This window comes from Oncorhynchus clarkii, chromosome 7 (genome assembly GCF_045791955.1).
Source record: "Oncorhynchus clarkii lewisi isolate Uvic-CL-2024 chromosome 7, UVic_Ocla_1.0, whole genome shotgun sequence".
Lineage (NCBI taxonomy): Eukaryota > Metazoa > Chordata > Actinopteri > Salmoniformes > Salmonidae > Oncorhynchus > Oncorhynchus clarkii.
Genome location: NC_092153.1, coordinates 63468611 through 63484379, shown reverse-complemented (window position 1 = coordinate 63484379; position 15769 = coordinate 63468611). Strand labels below are relative to the sequence as shown.

At 44.2% G+C, this 15769-nt stretch overlaps 1 protein-coding gene across 1 annotated transcript; it reads left to right on the top strand.

Annotated features, from left to right (window-relative positions):
• Positions 1 to 626: 626 nt before the first annotated feature.
• On the top strand, positions 627 to 15727 carry LOC139413657 (STE20-like serine/threonine-protein kinase). The gene is made up of 17 exons (XM_071161289.1): positions 627 to 941; positions 1702 to 1866; positions 2168 to 2216; positions 2391 to 2540; positions 2797 to 2869; positions 3010 to 3204; positions 3413 to 3581; positions 4409 to 6469; positions 6776 to 6906; positions 7113 to 7236; positions 7985 to 8164; positions 8305 to 8434; positions 8650 to 8774; positions 9009 to 9194; positions 9381 to 9506; positions 9686 to 9799; positions 15203 to 15727. The coding sequence occupies exons 1-17, from the start codon at positions 792 to 794 to the stop codon at positions 15326 to 15328; spliced, it is 4254 nt and encodes a 1417-aa protein (XP_071017390.1). The 5' UTR covers positions 627 to 791; the 3' UTR covers positions 15329 to 15727.
• Positions 15728 to 15769: the final 42 nt, after the last annotated feature.

The following is a 15769-nucleotide window of genomic DNA, read 5'->3' as shown; positions in this document are numbered from 1 at the left end:
AGTGAAGGGAAATATTAACACTACAGCATACAATGACATTCTAGTTGATTCTGTGCTTCCAACTTTGTGGGAAGGCCCTTTCCTGTTTTAGCATGACAATGCCCCCATGCACACAGTGAGGTCCATACAGAAAGGGTCCACATACTCTTGGTCATGTAGTGTATGTGGTTGTCTCACCTAGCTATCTTGAGATGAATGCACTCTGGATAAGAGTATCTGCTCAATTACTAAAATGTCAAATGTAAATGTTCTACATAAAGATCTCATATTACTGTTTGAATAATTTTTTTTTAATAAATGTTTTTAAATATTGATGTCACAAATGTATAATTTGTACATTTCATTATTAAACATGCAGTTATTTGTTATATTTGACTGTAAAGCACAACAGTACTACTTATTTCTCTGAGTGAGGCAGATATATATCTCTCAATACACAAAAGATAAACAGGGCAAAGGCCTACCCCCAAAAATGTCTTTCACTGCATGCTTTTTCTTTTTCTCTTTTTTTCTGTGTAGGATGTGGTTAGCACAGTCACTTCCTGCGTCTCTTCTGAGAGGTTTCAGAGACAAGGAGGTGTGCAGGCGAGTCAAAGACCTTTCACATTGGGTCTCCACCCACAGTGGAACTTGATGTTTGGTTCTGCCTGTCCTTACTATCTTGGGCGGGCGTTGTATATAAGAAACGGGTGGTGTTGGCTTTGTTTCTGTGGGCTGCTGTCCACTGTAGCGCTGTAAACGGAGGAGATCCTTGTAGAGTAAGGAGGACAGGGCAAGGTGGGGTGAGGGACATGGCATCCCTTCTGATGCGTATCTTTCGTTTGGGCCCGGAGAAGAAGAGGGTGAAGCATTATGAGAACCTCCGGAGAGACGTGGACCCTCGAGAGACCTGGGACACCCAGGGGGAGCTGGGAGACGGGGCCTTTGGGAAGGTCTACAAGGTACCAGCAGGCTGGGGCCCAATACTCAACTTCTTTTAACTTCTGGTCTGGTCTTGTCTCCTTTCCTCTCCAAACCAAACCAAATCCATAAAAATATTACATTTAAGATGAAAATTCTATCACCTCTGATGGGATGGAGAGTAACTAACTCTGGTTTTAATTCAATATGGAAATGATGGAGTGAAATGATGTCTCAGTGCAAAACAAGAGCAGCCAACCGTATAACCAAACTTTGAAGTGCTTTTGATTTAAAGCTGTGTTGTGGATCTTCTCGATGGTAGGCAGAGCATAGCATGCGTCATGAGGCCATACTGTGGTTTGTCGTTTTCCTGTCAACCCATACAGGCTGAAATATAACTTCCTGTCTTGACGTATAACCCACACGCATCTGCTCTTCTGTTTTTGCAGAAACACCTTGACTGTTGTTGCACTTAGCTGACTGATTTCCAACTTTAATGTGATGGTTTTATTATTCATGTGTAAATTGTAAATGTAGAATACTGTATTATTATTGAATCCAAGATGCAAAGAACTAGGGCCACCTAGATTAGAGTGATGTCATGTGTATCTCTCTCACTGGTATATGAGTTCAAGGTATTGTTTGTGATTGTTTGTGATTTTTAACTGTCTTTTTTCATACAAAGCATTTTGATGCGAAGCCTGCGAGAAGATGATAAATAACATATAATATATAGACTAAAGCCAGTATAATGTAGATGGAACCGTAGAGACCATAGTGTATTCCTCTGTCTGTATTCAGGCCCAGAACCACACCACTGGGGCCCTAACTGCTGCTAAAGTGATGGAGGTACGCAACGAGGAGCAGCTTGACGACTATATCACCGAGATCGACATCCTGGCAGCCTGCCGCCATAACAACATCCTTGGGTTGTTGGACGCCATTTTCTTTGAGGGTTGGCTGTGGGTGAGGTCTTTTTCAGCTGTTTGACTCCATTGCTAGGTGTCAATATTAATACACTGGGTCAGGACTTTTTGGAGGAGTTTCAGTGAACTATGTGAAATCTGTGAAATCTGTCATTCTGCCCCTGAAGAAGGCAACCCACTGTTTCTAGGCCGTCATTGTGAATAATAATTTGTTCTTAACTGACTTGCCTAGTTAAATAAAGGTTAAGTAAAAAATACATACAAAAACTATCCATTATATATATACAGTTAAGGCTTTTGATGATTGATCGTTGAAGATTCTATCTCTTTCTGTCCCATAGATCCTGGTTGAGTTCTGCCCAGGGGGGGCCTTGGATGACATCATGTTAGGTGGGAGCCAAAGCGTCATGCACTCCTTGGTTTCCATTTCTTTCGTTTTTCCTCCTCTGGGAAGCCCCTGCTTGTCCTTATATGTTATTGTGTTTGTGTATATGTGTGTGTGTGTGTGTGTGTGTGTGCGTGCGTGTGTGCGTGTCCATGTGTGTGTGTGTGTGAACCCCCCAGAGCTGGAGCGGGGCCTGTCTGAGCAGCAGATCAGTGAGGTATGCTGTCAGACCCTGCAGGCTCTGTGCTACCTCCACCAGCACCACATCATCCATAGAGACCTGAAGGCAGGCAACATCCTCCTTACCATGGAGGGACACGTCAAACTGGGTACAAAACTACACAGCACACTCCTACAACTACTGGATTATAATCTCTCTCTCTCTCTCTTTGTCTCTCTTTGTCCGTCTTTTCTCTCTGTCTCTGTTCGATTCTCTCTCCCGGATTTTCCATCCATCCGTCCGTTTACCTGTCTACCTGACTGTGTGTCTGTCTAAATGTTGTTTATAAGTCTATCCTAGTGTCTCTCTTATAGTGTATCAGTGCCTCTCATTGAGTCCTCTCAAAGCCCTGTTTCAATCCACAGCCGACTTCGGAGTGTCTGCCAAAAACATACACACCCTCCAGAAAAGAGCCACTTTCATTGGAACCCCTTACTGGTTTGTCTTACTCCTATCATTTTTGTATATGTTTAAATGTTGTTAGCATGCAGCCACATTCCCATGTGCATTCTTTTTCAACAACCCCAATGTCTAAATTTGTCCGTCTGTCCCTCTGTCTGCCCGTCCGTCCATCCCAGGATGGCTCCAGAGGTGATCCAGTGTGAGACCTCCAAGGAGAACCCGTATGGCCCCAAGGCGGACGTCTGGTCCCTGGGCGTGACGCTGATCGAGGCTGCAGAGATGGAGCCCCCTCACCACTCACTCAACCCTATGAGGGTCTTGCTCAAGATCACCAAGTCCCCCCCACCCACCCTCAGCAACCCACGCCTCTGGTGAGTCAGGGACAGTTAGTCATACATGGAGATGTCTCTATTTTTATGAATCAATGGTGGCTGGTGGCACCTTAAATGGGGAGGGCCAGCTCATAGTATCAAACACATGGAAAACATATTTTCCCATAGGGAATAGGGTGCTATTTGGGATGCGTCACCTGAAACCTATACCCATCCCTGTGGCCCTGCACTGTGTTCCCACTTTCAGGTCCTCCCATTTCCAGGACTTCCTGCGGAGAGCGCTGCAGAAGAACCCTGAGGCCCGGTGGGGAGCCCAGCAGCTCCTGGCGCACCCCTTCCCCTGCGCTGGACGGGATGGTCGAGCCCTGAAGGAACTCATCGCCGAGGCCAAGGCTGAGGTGATGGAGGAGACAGCGGTAAGAGATGGGGGATTCTTCCCAAATGGCACCCTATTCCCCATATAGTTCACTACTTTTGATCAGGGCCCATAGGCTTTGGTCAAAAGTAATGCAGTATATAGGGAACAGAGCTCGCCAACTTGTAGTCCTAAAAAATAGAAATGAGTTACCTTTGGTTCGTTCGGCCATTCCCATGGGGGAAATTCATGGGGAAAGAATGGGGTTTTGGGATAAACGCCGAAAATATGGTCTGTGGTAAAAACAGGCTTAGGAGATCTTATACGTTTTGTTCTATGTAATAATAGAAGTTAGTTAACATGACCTTTATGAATTATGAAGCCTTTATGTGCTTGTTTTGATTACATAAATGCTTCAAAATTTACAAAAAGTGATGAAGATTATATCATAGAACAAAACGTATAAGATCTCCTATGCCTGTTTTTACCAGACCTTATTTTCGGCATTTGTCCATAACCCCTCCAAACCCCCCATTCATTTCCCCATAGGCTTAGGTCAACGAGCCATGGTGGAGTACAGAAAGACGGCATTACTATTGCTCTCCATAGAGTGCCATTTGGGATGCAGACTTGATTTGAGGGAGTGATGCCTTTCTAATAGAGATCTGCTTCGATCTAAAACGTGTTGCGAAAGTTTCTCTATTTCTGCTTCTATACAGTATACTGTAGGTGGAAGTTCATACATCAACTTTCCAACATTTTGTCCTTTGAGTGTTTTTATTTGTCTTCAAGTAGATAGGACAGAAAATAGATGCAATTGAAATTGCCTCCTAAAGTCTGTCTTAAATGAACAACAATGGTAACACATCCTATTATTTTCTCTGCCAGTCCCTGATCGACCATGGGGGCTCTCTAGACGAGGACACGATTGTGGGGTTGGATGGAGGGACTGCCCAGTCTGAGAAGGGGCAGGAAGAAGAGACAATGCAGGTACCAGAGAAACCTCAGGAGGGCCCATCTATCATACAGGCTGGTATGAGTCCACCACCACCTCCACCCAACCCTGACCCAGTCTCTTCCTCCACCCCAGTGAAAGATGGGGGCACCGCTGGGACCAGGGTGGAGACTCCCAACACGGACAGGGCCAGAAAGTTGGCCAGGCGTCTGTCGGTCTGGGAGCCAGGGACCTTTCTCTCCTTTCTGACCACCGGGTCTCGGCGCTGCAAGTCCGGTCTCTGGGGAGACACACCCTCAATTCCAGCCAATCAGACCCAACAGAACAAGGAGGACAGTCCCACTGGCCAATCAGAAGAGCAGGAAGTGACACATCCAGCAGGAGAGAGAGATACAGGGGATGCGGAGAAGGATCTGTGTGAGAATGTTGGGACGGGCAGCTTGGAGGGAGGGATCACTCAACCCATCCCTGAAACAAATGACACAGGAGATGATGCAGAAGAAAAGGTTGAGGGGCAGAAAAAAGAGAAGGATGAAATTTCAAATGACTGTGAGGCCCAAGACCTTGACCTGGAAGTGGTTTCTTCTTCTGAACAGGAAATAGTAGGCATCCACACTGATATGAACCAAAACAGTACCAATGACTCTGTTGGTGATGCACTTGACTCAGACAATAAACAACCAATTTCTGAGGCTCAATGTTCAGTTAAGGAAATTGGTATCCTTAAATCAGCACCAAATAATGATACTAAGCATAGGGTAGAAGAAGCTCCTCGCCAGTTAGTGCACAAACAAAGTCCACTGGTTATAGCCTTGTCTTTGGAAATGCCCCGCCCATCCACAAAAGAGAGAGGAGAAACCCAGCACTCAGTGCTAGACTTTCTGGATCTCTCCACTCATAACCACTTCAAGATGGCCACCAGTGGGAAGGCTGAGGAAGAGACAAAACAGAGCAAAGATGAGAGGACGGAAGGGACCGAGGAGGAAATACAAAAGGAGAGGGGAGAGGAGGAGCAGGAGCAGGACAAGGATGAGAAGATTTTAGAAGAGAATGAACTACATGCTAAGAGAGATGAAGAGGCAAAGCACGAGGGGAGTATGGTAGAAGAAAGGGATAAGATGCAGATAAATAAAGAAGGAATACAAGACAAGCCATATGTAGAAGAAGAACAGGAGGTCAAGGTGGAGTTAAAGACAAGCGAGGGAGAGACAAGCAACTGTCCAGACATTGAGAAAACTCCAGACAAAGGAATGGACTTAGAAGAACATGAAGCAAGTCCTGAAATGGAGGACGGAGAATCTAAGAGTGATATTGAAGAGACTGTACAATCAGAACAAACAGGAGAAATACAGACTGAAACAGAGAAGCAAAGAAGTGAATCAACAATGGAAGTTGAGACCCGTGAAAAGGAGAAGTGTTTGAGGGCAGACACAGAAGATAAAATCCTTGATATCAAAGTGACTGAATGTGAAAATGTAGAGAGAGCAGAGGACAGAACAGTGGAAAAAGATGAACAGAGTAAAGAGGAGGACCTTGGATTAGAAAGTGATAACATTGTGATTATCCAAGCACAAGAATCCAATATGATCATAAAGCAGGAACCAAAAGAAGAGAGAAACAAACAAGAAGACTGTAAGGGAGAAGAGAAGATGACTGACCCCCCAACTGGAGAACCTATGATGAGGGTAAACTTGACATTGGAGTCAAATAGTGGGAGGGAGGAAAGAGGGAAAGAGGAAGGAGGGAAGAAGCTGGAGGAAGGAGGTAAGGAGGAGGAGGCAGGTCAGACCCAATTGAACATATTGACCGAACAGAGCTCAACTAGATCTCAGGGAACAGCTACAGACACAGTACACCTGAACTCAGCATCAAATGGAAACTGGCACCAAGTGACAGACAATAAACCCAAGATGGCTGCCACTGATGACCAAGCTGACATGACAGAGAAAGACAACTCAACATTGACAGTCTCAACAATGTCAAGACCTGTAGAGGTGAGTGATAGTGATCAGGGCAGGCTGTCACCCATTGGTTCCCCAAGTGAATATAATACAGAACATAAAACATAAGGGTACAATTTATTAAGGTTAAAGAGACATTCCACTCCAAAATCAAAGTTTCTCAGGTGCTTTCAAAACTCAAAAGTAGTCCACTTCTGAAAACATCTGACAAAAGTAGATTTTAGAGTGTAATTTCCCTTTAAGAGAGGTAATAAGAAGTGTTGTGTGCTTCCCTAGATAGATTACAACAACTAAACAGAAGCACTTTGTGACTGTAATCTTTTCTTTGTTGTATTCCAGGAGTTGATCCAAAACAGGAAGACGGTCAAAAGGACCCGGAAGTTCATGGTGGACGGCCGAGAGGTCAGCGTCACCACGTCAAAGGTCCTGAAAGAGACCGATGGGAAAGAGCGGCGCATGCGGTCTGCCAGGTAAAATTATCCCTCTGGAAACAAGGCTTGGGCTCCAATGAAAAAATAACTAGATTAAGGATAGACTCATAATTTCAAATACATTTTGGATGGGAGACTTAAACACATTCATATTCAATGCATTCACTTCATTATTATGTTCAATCTCCCGTGTGTGTGTGTGTGTCCGTGTGTGTCCGTGTGGGTGTGTGTACCTGACTATGCAGGCGCCAGGAGCTGCAGGCTTTAAAGCTCCTTCAGAGGGAGGAGCAGAGAGAGTACTCCCAGATGGAGCAGCGGCTGCAGCAACAGAGAGAGATGATGTTCCGACAGATCGCCCAGGAGATGACAGTGAGTAGTGGGACCCAGAGTCCCGTTTGCGGAATATTTAGATAAAGCCTGGAATAAAATAAAAAGCTGTTATGCCACCTGTAATTTATTTATAATATAATATTTAGCTTCTCTATAGCAAATGGCACGTACTGTATGTATATACTGTAAATTGTGTGTAAGCCTGTCTCCCACTTGAATCTTCTCTTTGTGCCAGACTGGGTTCAAATGCCTTCTGTTTAAATGTTGTATTTATTTATCTGTATATGTATGTATGTATGTATGTATGTATGTATGTATGTATGTATGTATGTATGTATGTATGTACAGCATGTATATGTTTACTGCTCTAGGGATATAGTTATTTTTTGGATAACATTATTTACTATTATGTATTCTTAAAAAATATATATATATTTCACTCTTTATACGATTCGCACTGCAAAGAACACTGGAAGAATTGTCACTGATTTATCACAGCAAATTATTGTAATGTTTGTGTAAGTGTCAATTAATCCCATAAGGAATGGGTTGCCAACTGGTGATATGACATGAAAACATATTTTAATTCATATAAGCTACATTCTGTTATTACACCATTGTGACTTCCAAAAACACAATTTTTTTCAGGTTTTAAGGTATGGGATTTGAATTTAACAGTCGGAACAACTAATTTTCAATATTGAGTGATCGCATGAGATTTGTGGCAATCTTTCCCCCCGTCTTACAAACTCCAGCAAATTTGGTGTGTTTTGTGTGCATTGTGCAGGGCAAGAAGCAGTATTACGACAGTGAGCTGGAGCGGGTAGAAAAGCAGTATGTTCAGCAGAGCAGCCGCATGGAGACAGAGCACACAGCCAGGCTCAGAGAGGATGCACGCAGACTCAAGAGCCAGCAGGAGCGAGAGCTGAACCGCAAGGCTGCTGTACTGAAGGCTCAACCCAGAGAAGTACACCGATTCGCACGCAAACACACGCACGCACAACATGCACGCACGCACGCACAACACGCACACACACACACACATACACACCAACACACACACAGAGAGCCTTTGGTATATCTTGTTTCTTCTTGTGTTCATCCCAGGAGGCGCGTTACTTGCAGAAGCAGCAGCAGGAGCTCAATGAGACGCTCCAGAAAGGAGTCCAGGAACACAAGAGGAAGGTGGCCTCTATGGAGTGGGATATCACTGTCAAGACCCAGCAGCTTAAGAGAGGTACACACATGCACGCACACGATCAGCACACACTCACGTACGCATGCACCTACGCACTCACAAATTGGTTACGATTATGGGCTGCTTTATGAAAATGGTTAGGCCCAAATGACAGACCGACAGGAAATTAGACATTGACCACAACGGTGACATTGACTGTGTTTGCGCCTATAGAAACTTTGATTCATTCACATATATGGGCCCCTTGCCTGCAGCCCGGGAATCAGTAATTTGGGAGATGGAGCAACGTCATCTGCAGGAGAAGTACCACCTCTTCAAGCAGCAGGTGAAGGAGCAGTATTCACTGCAAAGACAACAGCTTACCAAGAGGCACAGCAAAGTGAGTTGGAATGCTCTCACTAAGAACCCTAACACCCCAAACTTGCATACTCAAATGCACACACACACACACACACACACACACACACACACACACACACACACACACACACACACACACACACACACACACACACACACACACACACACACACACACACACACACACACACACACACACACACACACACACACACACCATGACCATGATCCCCTCTCGCCTGTCCTTTCCCAGGATACAGACAGGGCGTCCCAGTTCCATCGGGCATTGCAGGATGAGCAGAGGGCCCAACAGGCCCAGGAGAGGACCCAGCTCCAGCGAGCCCAGCGCACCGAGGCCAAGGCCAGGCTGGCCCACTTCAAGCAAGAGTTGAAGACACTGGGCCTGAGTGGGCAAGAGCACAGGCAGCGCCTCACACTGGTTAGTACAGAGACTTGTATGGCTTCTCAGTTCCCAAATAGTTAACATTCTTTTCTGTGCTCAATTGGCCACTAGTAATTGTTTGTTTGGCAATCATCTTTGTCTCTGTCTCTGTCTCTTTTTCTCTCCCTCTCTCACAATTTATATTTCTTTCTCTCTCTCTCTATCTCTCTCTCTGTATGTCAGTTTATGTCAGAGGAGGAGGGCATTCAGCGAGCTGAGAGGCAGAGTTTGCAGCAAGTCCATGAGTGCCAGCTGAGGGAGGTGCAGGAGCAGTGTGACGGCAATATGACTGAACTCCAGGAGCTGCAGGTACACTACACTACACACCATGTGCTAGCAAGCTCACTGGGTTGTAGATATTCATATTATATCTACTATAAACTGGTATACTCTATAATAGAATGTTTTCATATAATCAAATAAGCATAATTGGTTATGTAAAAAATATAAAAAAACATTTATGCATGTGTGCTCGTGTGTGTGTTTAGAATGAGAAACTGCAGCTGTTAGTTGATATGGAGAAGAAGAAGATTCGGAGACTGGAGGATGAACACACACTAGAGCTGAACGAGTGGAAAGACAAGCTGGCCTGCAGGAAAGAGGTATGGGAGACAGAGAAAGAAGAGAGTTTGTGTGGGAATAGTGTGTTGAATGACAAAGCAAGTAAGGAGATAGGAGACCGTGAGTGGATATTGTTCAATGTTCAGCTGCCATATCCATTAGCCATGCACACCATGGTAACAGATTAATGATGAGAGGCAGTATTTATTTATTTTATTTTATATTTTATTGTTATACTTTTTACCCATTTTTCTCCTAATTTTCTTGATATCCAATTGTCCTATCGCTGCAACTCCCATACGGACTCGGGAGAGGCTAAGGTCGAGAGCCATGCGTCCTCCGAAACATGACCCGCCAAGCCGCGCTGCTTCTTGACACAGTGCTCGCTTAAGCCAGCTGCACCAATGTGCCGGAGGAAACACCGTAAAGCTGGTATCCAAAGCCAGCGTGCATGCGCCCGGCCACCACAAGGAGTCTCTAGAGCGTGATAGGACATTACAGCCGGCCAAACCCTCCCCTAACCCGGACAACACTGGGCCAATTGTGCGCTGCCTCATGGGTCTGCCGGTCGCAGCCGTGCCTTAGACCGCTGTGTCACTCAGGAGGCAACAGGGCAGTATTTTAAATCTGAAAACATGCTCCCGTTGCACTTGTTGTCCTTGGAGATCTGAAAAGGTTCATTAAGGTCAGGTATGGCTCCAAGGAAAAATGTTGTCATATCCATTAGACATGCATACACTTCTAACAGCTTGCTGTTTGAAGGGACATCAGGGGCCTGTTGCACAAAACTAGGATAAGGGATTAAGCCAGGATATCTTGGTGATCCTGGCTCAATTGATCCGTAATCCGGTTGCACTAAAGATGGATAGGGGGCAGGAGGATATGTTATGGTATAAATTACCATGGAGATTTATTCTGTGGAGCTAGCCTGCTCCAGACCAGGCTAAATTCCAGGATCTATTTAATCTCATCCCTAATGTCAGTCAGCAGTCACCACAAATGGAAACCAATAGTTATTTCACTGCTCACTATACATTGTTATCACATATAACTAGACCCACTGTTATTTAAACGTTTGTGATCATTAATTTCAATGATTTTGGATAAAAAATGATTTTTAGATGATGTTGCTATCATTAGATAATTTACAGTTTCCCATAGACTATAAGGCTATATATAAAATGCTAGAATATTAGGGCCACAGAGGGGAAAAAAACACAAGTCATAATATTGTAACCAGTTGTTTTAAAGGAGGACAGTTGTTAAAATGACAGATGTGGGGCATTTCGTGAAATTGTACTTCAGTATGGTTTCATAAACAAAGACATGCTGATGTGCCAGAATATTAAGTATCACATTGTCATAAGTATCAAAACTGTAAAAACAATATGTAGCTTTTCTGCAGAAAGAACCAGCCTCATAAATTTATGACTTTATCCTTTTTCTTCAGTGTGGCCCTAGTACTCTGTCATATAAACAAATACACATTCCATATGAATATAAAAACACAATGTGTAACATTATGTTCCTTTATTGAATAAGGACAAAACAAAGCAGGTAAACCATCAGCTCCTTTCAAAACTGAAGTCACAGTGACTCTACAAGATGGAAAGCACAGAATCTAAGCATATTATACAAAATGATACATATACAGACCTTTGAATGTGTATAACACACCCTGCATGTCTGCACACTAAAATAAATGCAGGACAAATCCATACACATCAACTGAACAGACAAATGAATGGATGCAGTAGCCTCCCTGCAGCCTTGTATTACACACAGTATACCGCACAAACATCATAAGAGGCCAAATTCGTCAAAAAACGAACCCAAAAAAACCCAAATTCCTCTGCCACCGCAGGACATATTTAACCAAAATTGAAAGCACACATACTAACTAAAATAATTCAACACATATTGGTCCCTCAGCAGCCGACCACTGTCGTCATCAGGGAAGATTGCCGGATTGTCCCAGTCCATGGCTGGTGGCACTCTGGGGGCCCTCTCCTTCCTCAGGCAGGCCACATTGTGAAGGACAGCACAAGCCACAGTAATATCACATGCCCTAACAGGGCTGACCCTTAATTTGTGAAGGCAGTGAAAGCGTGCCTTCAGGAGGCCAAAGGTCATTTCAACTCTGGCCCTGGTCCTGGCATGGGCATGGTTGTAGGCCTGCTGTGCTTCCTGGGGGTCTGTGAAAGGTGTCAGGAGAAAAGGCTGGCAGCCATACCCCCTGTCTCCCAGCAACACACCAGAGAATTCACCTGTCAACACAAAATCTCATCATTACTACCTCATAAACACAGTGATATTCTTGACACAGCCATGATGGTTATAAATAGGGGTTGTGTGGCTTACCTTGTGATAGGCACTGATAGATTTCAGAGGCCCGAAAGATTCTGGAGTCATGGACTGAGCCAGGCCATTTTGCCACAACATTGCTGATCACACAGTCAGCATTGCAGACTATCTGAAATCATAAGATGAGGAATATTACACCAATCAATGCACATCACTGGCAATGCAGAGTGTTCGTCAATGGACAATATCAAAAAGTTATGTTCACCTGAACATTAATGCTGTGAAAGGATTTCCTATTCACAAAATCGGCCTCATGGGCACCTGAGGGGGCTTTTATCCTTATGTGTGTGCAGTCCACTGCACCAATGACATTGGGGAAACCTGTCACACAAAGTAATGAGTATCCTACTATGTGTTAACAGTTGTCCTGTAATTTGTAGATCCTCTTACCTGCAATCCTATAGAACTCCTCTTTGATGTCACAGAGTCTTCTGTGGCCAGGGAAGGAGATGAAGACATCTGCTAATGCTTTGATAGCCAGACACACACTCCTTATTGTGCGGCAAATTGTGGCCTTGTTCAGCTGTTCTGCATCCCCCACTGAGTACAGGAAGGCTCCACTAGCAAAAAAGCGCAAGGCCACACAAACCATTTGCTCCACACTCAGTGCATGGCTCCGTGCAGTGCGGTGCTTAATCCTGGGACCCAGTAGTCTGCATAGATACCTGATGCCATCTGCAGAAAACCTGTATCTTTCATATAGATGGTCATCAGGGAAGGCCAGTGGGTCCAACCGGTCCCTGAAGACCCTTTCTCACCTGAAGGCTCTCCTCAGCACAAGTGCTTCTTCATCCACCACATCTCGCACGAATGGGCATGCCATTGTCAGAGCAGAAAGGAACACACAATTTTGGGCCTTCATATAGGCTAGTGGCCACACCTGGTGCTGGGGGGGGGTGGGCAAAAGAGGGCGATGCCTTATAACGATGACTTGGTTGTACTGATTGCTGGGAAAATAAAAAAAACCTTAGAAAGATGCCACCGTCCTGTGTGCTCACAATAAGAGCTCATATGTCATGGCTCACTTGACTTTACGAGAATATACCTAATTTTTATTTTGAGCTGTGTCATCTTCTTGGAGCTGGGGGAGGAAAGAAAAATAATGATTAATACATTTGTGTTACAGTTAGCATACAGTGTACATTGAAGGCATATCTCACCTCCCTCTCAAGGTTTTTTATTTCAAGGTCCAGTTTCCTAATTGTCCTCTTTTTTATTTCGAACTCCAGTGCAAGATTTTCCATCTTTTTCTTCTTGTACTGAATGTCTATGTCTGCCAGTTCTATTTGGCACCGGAGGTGGTTGCCATACAACTTTCTGATAGCTTGTGAGCTCTGTGAACACAATACAATTAGCGCAGCTGGAATTTGGCAGGATGTGGTGTCCTTTTATTAATACGCACTATGTTGCCAGGCTGGTTTTCCCACTGTATAGCATCTGGGTCCTGTAAAAGAAATTAGATTTTTTGATTTTGATGAGGACTCCTCACCATTGTAGAGTAAATAGTACTTTCACAGTCTTAACATGATACCTCATGCCTTCTGGAATCCAGAGAGATGGTCTCCTCCTCATCATCGTCTCCATCATGTGCTGTTGCTGCTGCACTGGGGCCTTCACCCTATCACATTTAATCGGATTCATATTGAAGCTAGTAGACAAGACATGCCAGGCCTACAGTATGCCTTTGATGGAGTACTCACTGGATCAGCATCGTCTGGTGCTTGTGCTGGTGGCTCTAACAGGAACACAGTGCTGCCAGACACTGCAAGGCAATAGGTAAACCAAAGTCAGACAGTCCAAATTGATTCAATATGAATGTGGTTGTATCCCATGTAGAGATGGAAGGACATACCTTGAATGAAGCGGGTGGCATCTTGGGAGGAACCTATGCTCGTCTCTTTCCCCCCAGGGATCCCCTCTAAGACGGGCCTGCCTTTATTTAGCTCCAAGGCCATGTCCTCTGCTGGGGTAAGGTCAGCCTTTGGTGACCCACCACCCGTGCCTTGTCTGTGGGTATTCTTTTTCACTGCTAAAACAGTACAGACAATGTGTGAGCAGGCACCTTCTGGGTACAATATATGCTTGTGCTTTGTTAAATATTAGTCAGGGACCATACCATTCTGCAGAATGTTCTTGTATTTGATTTTGACCTGCTGCCATGTCCGTTTTGGCCCGTTCATGTTTAATCTACACACACACACACACACTTAATGGAGTCACACTGCAAAAAATTACTTGGTATTTTTGTCTTGTTTTCAGTAAAAATATCAAAAATTTTATCATAGCTTTATACAGTGTGATGGAGTTACTTTACACAATTTCACTCATATCTGCAGTGCATTTCAATAAAAAAAATTAACCGTGAATTAATGTGAATTCCGATGTGAATTAAATATTTGAATTGTAATTGTGATGTTTCAGCAGAGCGGTGAGTGTGTAATTGTGCACTACTTACGCATTCAGGCGGTCTGCAATACTTTGCCACGCTTTTTCTCTTTGCTTTATCACTGTGGCGGTGTTGCCTTTCTTCTTAATTATATCTTTTACCTCCTCGTATGCCTCCATGAGGATTTGTGCTTCCGACGGGGAAAAGTACGCGGCTCTAGTTGCCATGGTAAATCAGTTAATCTGTGATCTGTGGCGGGGTCTATTTGAGTGAGCCGTGAGCGCGCACCTATCCAGGATTGGTTTCACCTGGCTTAATGAATCCGTGTCTGCTCATCCTGGCTTGGTCTTTGTGCAACCAATTAAGCCTGGACGCACATGTTTTGGCTTCATTGAGCTCAGCTGAGTCATTTATCCCGGATGTCTTAATTCTACTTTTGTGCAACAGGCCCCAGGGCTACACTTTGAATCCCAAAACATGTTCCTTTGCACTTGTTGACTTGACCTCGATGACCTGAATGTTTCAATGAGGGTATATAGTCTGTTTGTCCATCCGTGTTTATGCCTGAGTGTGCAGGCATAGTCTGGTATAGTGTGTGTGTCTGTGTATCTATCTGTGTGTCTATGTGTCTGTCTGTCCATCTGTCGTCCTTCCATCTGTCTGTGTTTGAATATGTTTCTGTCTGTGTGTGCAGGTGTTGGAGGAAGACCTGGCTCGCCGGAGGAGAGAGAAGGAGGGAGCGAAGAGACGGGGGAGTGAGCCTGAGTCCCGGTTTGCACCTCGACGCTCACGATTCTTCTCAAGCCTCAACTTCTCTTAACTGACCACGACCAAAAGAGAAAACAATCGTGAAAAATCTAACTGCGTTTTATATCAGACACACACTCTTACAGGGAACTCACATACGTGTATATAAACAACATACTATTATTTTACTCTGACAGTGCCTGACATTTTTTAAAGGACCTAAACTCATTATACAGAGGAGTGAGTATAAGAGGAATTACTGACAATATTTTTTTTTTTGTCAAATATTGTATATGCCTCTCTTGCAAGAGAATAGAGGACATGTTTGTACATATTTCAATAGTTGACCACTGAAGGATGTGTAAGCAAGCTACTTTAGTATGTGTTCTTTCAAACACTGTTGTGGGGCAGATATTTCCCTTATATTATTTTGAACCTAATGTTTGCAATAAATTACAAATGTTGGTCATCATCTATTGCTGAGTATCCTGTGATTGTGAGCACATGTCCTCCT

Bases quoted from the DNA above. Each gene is read 5' to 3' on its own strand.
- LOC139413657 (XM_071161289.1), top strand. From the start codon at position 792: ATGGCATCCCTTCTGATGCGTATCTTTCGTTTGGGCCCGGAGAAGAAG. The intron at 9,507-9,685 runs GTACACTACACT...GTGTGTGTTTAG, and splicing joins CTGAACTCCAGGAGCTGCAG to AATGAGAAACTGCAGCTGTT. The intron at 9,800-15,202 runs GTATGGGAGACA...CTGTGTGTGCAG, and splicing joins AGCTGGCCTGCAGGAAAGAG to GTGTTGGAGGAAGACCTGGC.